The sequence below is a fragment of the Cucumis sativus genome, chromosome 3 (genome assembly GCF_000004075.3).
Source record: "Cucumis sativus cultivar 9930 chromosome 3, Cucumber_9930_V3, whole genome shotgun sequence".
In the NCBI taxonomy this organism is placed as follows: domain Eukaryota; kingdom Viridiplantae; phylum Streptophyta; class Magnoliopsida; order Cucurbitales; family Cucurbitaceae; genus Cucumis; species Cucumis sativus.
This window is the reverse complement of record NC_026657.2, coordinates 3,242,196-3,253,495: the sequence shown is the minus strand read 5'-3', so window position 1 is coordinate 3,253,495 and position 11,300 is coordinate 3,242,196. Positions and strand designations below refer to the sequence as shown.

Here is an 11,300-nt window from a genome sequence, read left to right as displayed (position 1 = left end):
TATTCTCTAAAATTTAAGATTTTTGCCACTTTACATGAAATATGAAATTAACAAAATGAAATGTTTGTTTTCACTACTCTAACAAACCTACCTTCATCTTTCATATGGTCAACATATTAGCGACATTCCCTTCAAATATATTTAACCCATTTATCGATTTTTTTAAATATAACAAAAAAAATAATAAAACTATTTATAAAAATATAACAAAATCTACAAGAATCTCTTAATGTAAATTAGAGACAGAATGAAAAAATCAAACATATATTTACCCTTTTTCTTATTAAAATTTGATTGATTTTTTTCAACTCAACTTCCTCTATTTTTCTATATTTTAGAAAGAATCACAGAACTTTTCGAGAAGACTTCTTTAGTGATATTAAACTGATTTGAAATAGAATAAAATAATAATGCTGAAATCACCAATAAATAGCCTAAATTAGTTCAATAATTTTGAGTCATTAGTTGAAAGATTTGATTAATACAACTAAGTTTTGATTAATACAACTTTGAATCCAAACTAATGTCTTTTTATTAATTTTCTATCCATATCTTCTCACATTTTCCTTCCCCATTTATCTTCTATTTCTTTTTCTAAATTTCTTCTTGTTTTTCACCTTTTTCTTTTCCCTTCAATCTCTTTTTCCATACTAACTCGTCAAATTCACAAAACATTCAAAAATCAATCGACCAAAATCGACATTGCGCATTTGCCACTAGTTTGCACCCAAAACTGACATTAAGAAATTATCACCCTTTGTCCTTTATCATTCAACTAATTAATGCAACAAAAATACTAAAATTTAAACAGAACCACTCATTCGATGAGCTTAGCAATAATTGACATACATTCCATTCTAAAAAAACTAAAAACCAAAAAACAGAACCTCAACCTGCTTAGAAATCCTAGTTTTGCCTACCACCATTTCTACCCTTAATATCAAGGATAAAAATCCATTATATCACTTGAACTATGCTTAAGTCAGTAGCATGAATTCCAAATGTCTTTGGGAACTTTATGTTCTTATGCCGGTCTTTACTAAATTTAAGGCAAGTGAATGGATGAAAGAAATTTAATGGAGATTTTAACATGACTAGAAACAAACGTTTATTTTGAGATTGTATATTGAAGTATAAATCTAGAATCTACATTATATGTTTAATCAAAGTATATTTATCTTCTCCGATCATTCTCATATGACCCATCTTCTTCTTTATCTTTTAGAAGGCCTAAGAAAGCAAGGAACCCAAAGAAGAAGAATCCACCGGACCAGTTGCCTCCGCCGCCACCGCCTCCCCCACCACCATCACCATCATCTCGAGGTGGAAATCCAGAATCGCCATCATCCAATTGTGGTGACTTCTCCTTGCCTGCAATTTTAATTCTAGGTAACACAATGCATAGTAAAAGATACAGCTTAACAACAGCAAACATTACGATAGCCAATGGCAAGTACGTGTGTGCGTGGTAGGGAGAGAGACAAATAGGAAAGAACATAGCAGGGCATGATACTTGCAAGGAGTATCAGAGTGTGATATGCAACTTATTGCTAGGAAGATTGCTGTTAAAAGTTAATATTATTCAAAAAAAAAAATTGCAAGTGATTGTTACCGGGAAGAACAGTGATTGTAGGAGCCTCTCTTGTAACGGTCTGGGTCTGCTCTGCTGCACATCGAGCATTCTGCAGAAAGAAAGTGTCATTATATACATTTTCTATTCTTTTAATCCGTCTTTCAAATGTTCTGTTTAAGTCTTTAACTAAATCCCTCTTTCACATATTCAGTTTAAGTCTTCAACTATTTTCTTCTTTACTATTGATTATTCAAAAAAAATCAAATCCATTCACCACTCAGACTGTTATGCTGCTTCAAACACTCATTCAGATCGATACTAATTGATTAGGTAATTAGGTAGATGAAAAAATTGTGTAACGTGAATATAATAAACGCAACGTTTTGAAAGGCTAAAACAATTTTGAAGCTTTTCATTCTCAAAGAGGTGAGGCATAAGCATCAAATTGAATTAAAAACATTTTACAAATCCTAAATTGGTAGGACCAAATAATGTTAGACATGATAGTCCTATAATAATGTAAAATAAATTCACCCCCCAAATTTCCACTCAAATAAAAAAAATATAAGGATATCTCTAGCGTATCTTCTATTATCATTAATAGTTCAAAAAAACCTTAACATTTTTTTAGCCAAATCACTATCATTTTCTTTATATCCGTGACTGTCTGGACTAGCTTACACGCACCTCAATTAATCTCACAAGACGAGTAATCTAACTAGACAACTTGCCGCCTTAAAACATTTGGGTGTCAAAGAAACCCATAGTAAATTAATTCATGGGTAGGTGGCTACCATGGATTGAATTCATGACATCTTAGTTAGCCATTGACTGTCTCCTTTTTTACCACTAGGCCAACCCTATGATGGTTCAACAGCAATCATTTTTCAAATCATGAAACAAGGGACCTCCGTGCGATTTTACAAACACACAAGCCCAAAAGGAAAAAATAGTTAAGAGACTTTTCTCAAGGCAAGCCTCAAAGTGTAAACCTCAACTGCTTTTTAAAAGCTTGCATAGAGTAGACGTGATCAGTGGATCATAGAGAGAAGAAAAGAGCTAGAGAGGTGATCTTTTTGCTCAACTCATTTTGTGAAAATTGTATATACTGTTTAGGAGGGAAGGGAAGCTCTCTAAGTCTTCCCTAGATTCAGTACCTATATTGATAATTAAATCAAGCTTTATCATTTACAGAGGCATAAATAAAAACAGAGCCAAAGAAGTAGAAAAGGGAGATGTTGCTCTAATCTGAATGAATAAGGCGCCCTAATGAGAAATGACCTTAATCATCAAGAGCCAAATCAAGGAACAACTCCTTCCCGTACGTCTCACCCCTCTGAAAACTCTATGATTCCTCACCATCCAAAGCCCCAACTCAATTCAATAAATTGGTAAGCCTTTAGGAAATCTCCCTTGGCATCTTCTAAGCTTAACAGTTAACATTATACAATAATATTTCTGATATAAAAAAACTATTACCAGCTGAGGAAAAGTAAAAAGAGAACAGACAAACTCAATGCTGAAAGAAAATGAGGAAGCTCTAAAAGAGAAACCAATTAACAAGAACAAACTTACCAAAGCAGCAAAACAAATGAAAGCATTGTTCTTTCTACTTGAACATAGAACGCCTCCCTTCGTCCGAGTAGATGGAATTGGTTTGAGAAATACTGGTCCTGCTTTAGCAACCATTGATAGTCTCCTACTATTAGGAGTTTGATGCTGCGAACTATACCATCTAAGAGGTAAGTTGTTGGCCTTCATTCTTCCCCAATGCTGACCCACTATTTAACAAAGACAATATTAAAACTAAAGATCAAAACATTTCTCAAAATAATGGCAATAGAAGACTAATTTAAACAAAAACCATTACTTTTTAACTTCATAACTCAGAAACCATGTAGCTACTATGGTTCTTAAATTTAAAAGATGACATAAGCTAATTAGATTTATTATATAGTCTGAGCAAAATATATTGAAAATTAAAAGATCGGGAAACAACATAGGGTTATATGAAAAGTACATATATTATGTAATGCATTAAACACCAAAAAACTTTTAACGATGGCAAAATGAAGACATATTATGTAACAAAGATCAAGGCATTGAACAAATCTTAAGTTATCACAATTAGCAACCATTAGTGAAACTTGACTGCTCCAATCAACTGAGTGTCAATAAATATATATTCCATAGGATGATCAAGATGTATGTTATCTCACAATCAGATTGCACAGATCTGTACCAACTAAATTATTTGTTCCCCAACTGAATAAACCAGTAAACCAATGTAGATATTGTTATTATGAGAGCATGTAACATTTCTTCGAAGAATTTTAATAATTTAAGGGCACACTCTTGCAAGTCTTCTCTTGTCACCTAACTAAACAAAAAACCCAACTTCAGATACCAACATAGCTAACCTGATTAGAAAGGGCTCAACACAAAGTCAACTTCTTCCTATATAGACCGTCTATTTCCGATGTAGCCCAAGTAACCTCATGGAAAATTCTCCAAGATTGTGAATCTTTTATTAGAATGAATAATGTGCTTCATACAAGAGGAGAAGACTTCTATTTATAGAGTTCTATTACAAGTGGGGGTATAAAGGGAATTAACCTAGAATATACCTAATTACCCAATTAACCACTAGTCTTTTCATCAATTCCTCTACTGAGTTACCACTAAAAGCTGGAATTTTCATAATGTCAAATTTAGGTTTTTAGAGCTTTCTGAACAATGTGAGATCCCTCATTTCCAGAAGTTTTGTGAGCCGATGGCTGAAAAGTGAACAGAAAGGTAGAGTTCTACATGGAATTCCTTCCACAACTGTTTTATAGCTAACTTTAGATCGAAAGAATAATCCTAAAGGAAATTTTGAAGACTTTTGACAATTTCTTGGATTGTATAATGTATACAGTACAGCACCTCATGCAGAAGTGAGTCGAGTGAAATAGTTTGAATTCTGACATTAACTTACTTCTCCAATCAAATTAGATACAGGTAGCTTCTTACATGCTCCTTTCTGGGTAGGGGAAAGGCATTATTGATTATCCTGCTTACTTTCCCTTGTACTTGACTTTTTTCTTTTACTTATAATAAAACCCATTCATTTCCGCTTACACATCAAATCAATAAACAGATATGAAATTTAATTGCTTGTACCTGGGGGTAGAAGAGGTAGCATCGCACCAGAATTTGTAGTAAGCATCTCCATCTACAGGGGTAGATGATAACCTGAAACCGTAAAAGAATTTCTGAGATGAATGCACCAATAAAATGAGAATAGATTGAATTTCCTATAACAAGGTAAACAAACAAACTGTGCACTTGAAAGAATAAATAAATAAGTAAAGCGAAGGCCCTGCCTTGGATGACAGCAGGACAAAGGAGGAGATTGAGAAGCTATAGAATAGATATTAGGTTGATTTTAGCATATATTCAGAGGATTTGACCTGTCCCTTTTATTGGTTATACCTTTATATAATAATATATATACAGGAAAAATCCATGAGAAGGTTGTTGAAGGCCTTGAGGCACAGAATATTTGGTTTCAAACCTTAAATCATTTTGGCTCATACAGATGGAAATCAATTATCATAGACCTCAAAAGAAAAAAGGAGTAAAGAAAATAAAAGACATTTACAGTATTACACTAATCCTGCTTGTTGATGGTATTGATGGTTGTTTGTTGTATGTTTATTATGTGAATTATCAAACTTCCCTACTGAAAAAATGCCCAACCATACAACAAAAAAGCCACCAAAAGGAGAGGAAGGGGGCTCCAATTAAAATAAGACCGAAAGGGTAATTACAAAAGCCTATGCAACCTTATAAATGACCAAATGTTACTCGAAGTCCTCATCAAAAGGTTCTATGATTCCTCTCACAAAGGTCCATAAATCTAAACCAACCCAGCTCACCAAAGAAACCACCCCGTCCTACAAAAAAGGAGGAGGTAGAGGAAATACCACCCCAAAAGGACTATAAAATAAGAGCCTCACAAAAATTAATAACCATATTCCATACAAAAACTATGATGGAGGAGGAGGTAGAGGAAATACCACCCCAAAAGGACTATAAAATAAGAGCCTCGCAAAAATTAATAACCATATTCCATATGAAAACTATAATTACATCACCGTGAAGCAGAATGTGGTACATTGTTACAAAACTCAAACATAAAGATTTTACATTCAATAGTTTTTTGCTTTCTCTTTCAAAGGAGCTCTACATGCACACTTCCCAAAGAAAAAAAATTAAAGAAAATAACAATGATATTAAAATTCTTAGCTGTGCCTTTTTCTTCTTTTTTTTTTATTTTATAGGAAACAAATTTCATCGATATATGAAATTTACAAAATAAGGCCAAAGCCCAAGAGAATAAAGTTACATGATAGATCTCCAATTGGTCAAAAGGGAAGAAAGGGTGTCTATGACCCTTAGCTTTACCTTCAAAATTCTAATCTACTAAAACTTCCAGCCCAAACCATAGCCTTACTCTATTGGACTCACTAGAACCACGCATAACCAGTACTTGCTTTGCTCCTACCGTAAACTAAAATAATTATGTTCTTAAAAACATGCAACACAAAAAGAGATACATTGATCTAGTTGAATAACGAGCTTCAGGTGGAATGTGATTCTAAGTGGTACACATGTTGCAAATGATGCAAGTGTGCAGTCCTTAAATTCACGCGGATTGGATTCTCATAACCTAGCAATTCATTGTGTAATTAACTTATTAGACACTGTAGAAATACCCTTCTCCATGTGGCCTTTAACACTTTGTATTAGACAGCAATCACCCTCTCTCCATATGAATATTTCTATGAATTTACATAACAAGGTAACCCACCCCCATACATGCCAAGCATACTAGCTCTAACTTATGCCTTTCTAATTGCTATGGACTTGGTGGGCTGTTTCAGGAACTTTAAGGAACAAATATCCAAAGATTTTTTAAAAAATTGTTTTATTGGTTTGAACTAAAATTAATTATTTTCAACTGTAATGAACCAAAGTCCAGTTGAGACCAAGGATTGGGGGTTTTTTCCCTTCACATCATGAATGTCGACACCAACTTGTACGTGCCTTAACTATCCTCACAAAACACTTATCTAATCCTAATACATTTGAATTGGTTTGCCAAGCCAATTTAGGAAATTAAGCCTGAAGTAGCTAGTTACCATCACTTGAACCCATTCCCCATAAGTCCTTCCCATCTACGTGGGATCTTATTGACCTCTGGGACAATGGCAACCCATAGTAGTTTTGGACATTGGGTATAGAACCAAACGAAACCCATCAAGTATCAAGCACAGATTAGTTTGGTTCCATTCAGAAGTTCAATTTGGTATCACTCCAATCGTGCTTGAATTGGTGACTTTTATCTCTTTTTAACTTCTCTTGTAATTGTAATCAAATTAAGAAGTATACACCAAAAACATGAATTTTTATACCAACTCTAATTTCTTACACTTGTCGATATTTTTTATATTTTTCATATATACAGAAATTATTTACAACCACATAAACCTCAAAAGAAGTAGTTCACTGACTTCCATAGAAGAAACGTACAGGCTTCCCCATCCCATCCCCGTTGCCTAAAGCATTCCCCATACCAAGAAACTCCTTGCCAGGAGAGACAAGATTGCAAGCCAAAAATTTTACAGCAAGAAATTTCCGCACTTAAACGATTTCCCTCTTCACGGAAATCCAAAAAATAAAAATAAAATAAAATAGAAAATCCGAATAGAGTCGTGTTCTGAAACAAAACCAAATGCATCTTCAACTCTGAAGTTACAACATTCCAGCAATAACTCTAAATTCACATAGAAACCCAATCCTACTTACTCCAAAATACCAACACGAATGCTAGAAAAAAAAACTCTTTCGGATTCAACGAGAACAAGAAACAAAGAAGAGTGAGTGGGGCTTTACCACAAGAACTTAAAATCTTCACAACCATAAACATAAACAAGGCCATAATCTTTCAAGAATGGAATAGAGGGAAACAATTAATACAGAAATTGCAAAAAAAAATCGAACCTTTTGAGATACGAGAAACCCGAGGATATGCGCTTCGTCTCTACAAAGTAGCGGAAAATGGTAATGTTGGACAGCTTTCTTAAGAGAGAAGGAGGAGAGATTCTGGAAGGTATCGCTATGGCGGTGAAGCTCCTGGCGACGACCCTTTTGGGATAGAGGCAGGAGGAAGAAGAAAGGGTAATGTTCAAAGAAAGTTCATAATATATTGTTTATTTTCTTTTTAATGTTTCATTAAATAGCTAGAACATAAAGATTAATATAACACTAAAAAAATTCACCATCAAATATCATTTCATTATCACTAATAGTTTTAAATTGAGAAATGTGTTATCCATCCTATAATGGTTTCTATACACGGTGAGAAACTGGATTCCACCTCTAAATTAAACTTACTTTAACAAACAATTTAAGAGTATTTGGAAACAATATGTAAGTTATTATAGTTTGTGTTTGAGTGTAAACTGTTTTAGTATGAGTTATAATAATATGTGTTTAGTGGCGTAAATTATTTTAATTTGATAACAAAATAAAAAATATGGTAGCAAATAATCGTCAAACAGTAAAAATGGTAGCAAAAAGTAAGATTGTAACAAATTAGAAGTTTTAAAATATTGTTCCCACTACCTAATTGAAAACTTTTAAATAGTATTTATTATTATAGTCGTAAATAATTTATTTAGTTGTTTGATAAATATTTGAGAGTTATTTAGAAGGGTATTCAAACTTTAACATTTATGAAAAATAAGTTGAGAAGACTAATTAGCAAATGAAGAAATATCATTTTTGAATCATTGTAGTTCTTAGTTATAATACTATTCTACGCCTAATTAGCATTTATGCAATGCAACCATTTCGGTTTCCATTGTATGAAAATGGGATGTCATACTGCCACTTCCAATACTCATTTGATTTTTGGGGCTGACACTCAATCCAGCCCATAACAATGGGCTGTTTGATCCTTTCAAAATTGAAGTTTTTTTTTTGCAAAATCAAACGCCAAGCCATTGATTTCTTGAAGCCCAACAATGACGATCATCGCTGTCAGGACTCAGGGCACAAGAACCAAGGCTATGCTCTATTTGATCACCTTTTCTTGATAAGCTTGACGCCATTTCTAAAATTCTACGCCATGGGGTCGCTTAAATTGACTCACCCTCCTTGTTCGGTTCTACAATTATTGGATGGTTTTGTGCCTTAGCTTTCCACAGAAGAGGTAACCCCTTCTCCCTTTCAATTGGGTGAGTTTCCTTCCTCGTTTTTATCTTCTTTTATTTCTTCTACATGGGAATACTGTTTACATGAGTTTCAAATAGTTCTTAGATGTGTTGAGAACTTTGATAATCCAATTTTTTTCTTTGTCCTGCTCTGGAAAACCATCCTTGGAAAATTTGTTACATCTGTGTACTTTGAACACTTGACCTTCCTCAATTGGCTGGGGGTGGTGTCTTTTTATGTCTTTATGCAAAGTTGTTTTTCATGGGAGAAGTATTTTAAACCATCTTCCATTAAATTTGAGAAGATATTGTTAATATGAACAGAGAGGGAAGATGAAGAAGCTTGTTTGACCTTGACAATTAGAGTTTAAGCCATGATTTTACTTGTACCATCCATTTACATTGATGCAATGATGCTGAGGCATTTTTGTGTTTGTCCATCAAGGGATTAATCACAACTAAGTGCATGTTTGAGAATGACAGTTGAAGTAGTAATTTAAACAAAAAAGAGGTTTAGGTAACATTCATTCTCTAAATTTGGTTTCTATACCTTCGTATTGTTTGGTTTCAAACTCTAAAAAGTGACTTTGAATTATTATGTTTGGTTGATTTTATAGTTATCAAATTACTTAACGGAGGAAAAAAGATTCTTAATTATAGGGGCAAAGTTAGTATTTCGAAGGAAAGTGATTTTGACCTGGGAAAAAGTGATTTAAATCACGTCCAAACATATCATTATAAAGTCTGGACTTTTGATATGAAACCAACTGAGTTTCTTATCTCTTGTTGATACCAATACCATATCACAACACTATCAAACAACTCCAACTTTTGAGTCATTAAGAGACCAACTTTAGTTTATTACATAGATTAAATCTTAGTTTGAGTCATCAACTTCCACAGTTATTTTCCGTTGATCCATTAATTTTCAGATATCATATATATTAGTACCTCAACTTTAAAATGTTTTGTTTAGTCTCTAAACTAGGTGGAGAGTAATTTAGTCTATTAACCCGTTTGGATTAACTTTCTAAGTATTTATAAACATTTTTTTTTTTTTGCACTTTGAAAGACTTGTTTAAACGCATTAGAAAGTCAATCAAAACGGAACACATATCATTAAATTTTTATGTACTAGTCAACAAATGTTAGATTTACATGTAAACTCGCCTAGTTTATATAGTAATAAACGTAAAACAACACGTTTGACGGTTCAAAACCAAAATAGAATGAAGTGTATTATGATTTAAAACATTTGAAAATTCATTCTTCTAACAGCAATGACTATTCTTGTCTCCAATCTTCTTTTGTTTGGAGAAGGAAATATAACATTTACATTTTTCTGATCTTTCTGTGAAAGTTACTTCAAAACTATATCTTAACTGATGACATATCCTTGCCAGCAGTGGAAGGCATGGCAGCTCCAGCAACAGCAGATGTTTGTGATGCAAATGCAGCACACGTCACAAACGGAGATCTCCGAGTACTGCAACCGAAATTCGAAATTTACGGGCAACGACGAGCGTTTTCAGGACAGATAGTGACGGTCAAGGTATTTGAAGACAATGTTTTGGTAAGACAGCTTCTTGAAACGAAAGGTGAGGGGAGGGTTCTGGTGATAGATGGAAATGGAAGCAGGAGATGTGCATTATTGGGAGGCAATCTAGGGCAATTGGCTCAAAACAATGGGTGGGCTGGGATTGTTGTAAATGGTTGCATAAGAGATGTTGATGAGATCAATAATTGTGATGTTGGTGTAAGAGCATTAGGGGCTAATCCACTGAAGTCAAACAAGAAAGGGATGGGAGAAAAACATGTGGTTCTTCAAATTGGTGGCACTTTGATTCATGAAGGAGAGTGGTTGTATGCTGATAGTGATGGGATTTTGGTGTCCAAATTTGAGTTGTCTGTTTGAATAGATAGCCTGATTTGAGGAGGAGATCACAGGAAGAAAAAAAACACTTTCTATTGCTTGTTTCTTAGGCTTTGTTATTGAGTTCCTTCCAAGTGTATTGGATTAAGTTATGCTATCTCTTTCATTATACACTTTGTATTTGTGATTCTAAATGAAAGGGTGATTTGAAAGTCTAGTGTTGGATTCTTTGTTTTGGAAGCTACTTATTAGAATTTTTTTAAAAAAATTGTGTAAATAACAAACGAAAGAAACAATGAAAGAATAAATTAAAGGGTATCCACCAAAAAAATCTCCTTACTAAAGGAGCTTACTAAAGGAGTTTCCAACTGAGTAAGATGTTACCAAGTCAATAATTACAAAAAAGACTCATGTGAAACCTTGCTGATGAACAAACCTTGCTAGGGTTGCACCCTGTTGTTTCTCTCTCACAACATAGCACACTTAAAAATGGTACTTATTAGGATAATGGAGCACAAGGTTGCACCCTGTTGTTTCTCTCTCACAACATAGCACACTTAAAAATGGTACTTATTAGGATAATGGAGCACTC

General features: G+C 33.7%; 2 protein-coding genes across 5 annotated transcripts; one reads left to right on the top strand and one right to left on the bottom strand.

The window, feature by feature from the left end:
- Positions 1-1,063: 1,063 nt before the first annotated feature.
- Positions 1,064-7,869, bottom strand: LOC101207190 (protein FERTILITY RESTORER RF2, mitochondrial). The gene is made up of 5 exons (XM_004148224.3): positions 7,622-7,869; positions 4,736-4,807; positions 3,149-3,354; positions 1,613-1,682; positions 1,064-1,371 (listed from the first exon to the last, which is right to left on the bottom strand). Exons 2-5 carry the CDS (start codon positions 4,785-4,787, stop codon positions 1,175-1,177), a joined length of 525 nt encoding a protein of 174 aa, XP_004148272.1. The 5' UTR covers positions 4,788-4,807; positions 7,622-7,869; the 3' UTR covers positions 1,064-1,174.
- Positions 7,870-8,679: 810 nt separating this feature from the next.
- On the top strand, positions 8,680-10,925 carry LOC101207435 (putative 4-hydroxy-4-methyl-2-oxoglutarate aldolase 3). 4 transcript variants are annotated; one of them, XM_004148226.3, is made up of 2 exons: positions 8,680-8,834; positions 10,242-10,925. In XM_004148226.3, the coding sequence occupies exon 2, from the start codon at positions 10,250-10,252 to the stop codon at positions 10,748-10,750; it is 501 nt and encodes a 166-aa protein (XP_004148274.1). In that variant the 5' UTR covers positions 8,680-8,834; positions 10,242-10,249; the 3' UTR covers positions 10,751-10,925. The 4 variants fall into 4 exon arrangements, with proteins under 4 accessions (XP_004148274.1, XP_004148273.1, XP_011650460.1 ...); XM_004148225.3 differs by having other exon boundaries at positions 8,702-8,859; XM_011652158.2 differs by having other exon boundaries at positions 8,707-8,859; positions 10,239-10,925.
- The last annotated feature ends 375 nt before the right edge of the window (positions 10,926-11,300 follow it).

Bases quoted from the DNA above. Each gene is read 5' to 3' on its own strand.
- LOC101207190 (XM_004148224.3), bottom strand. From the start codon at position 4,787: ATGGAGATGCTTACTACAAATTCTGGTGCGATGCTACCTCTTCTACCC. The intron at 3,355-4,735 runs GTACAAGCAATT...TTTGTTAAATAG, and splicing joins GCTACCTCTTCTACCCCCAG to TGGGTCAGCATTGGGGAAGA. The intron at 1,372-1,612 runs GTAACAATCACT...TTAAAATTGCAG, and splicing joins TACAATCACTGTTCTTCCCG to GCAAGGAGAAGTCACCACAA.
- LOC101207435 (XM_004148226.3), top strand. From the start codon at position 10,250: ATGGCAGCTCCAGCAACAGCAGATGTTTGTGATGCAAATGCAGCACAC.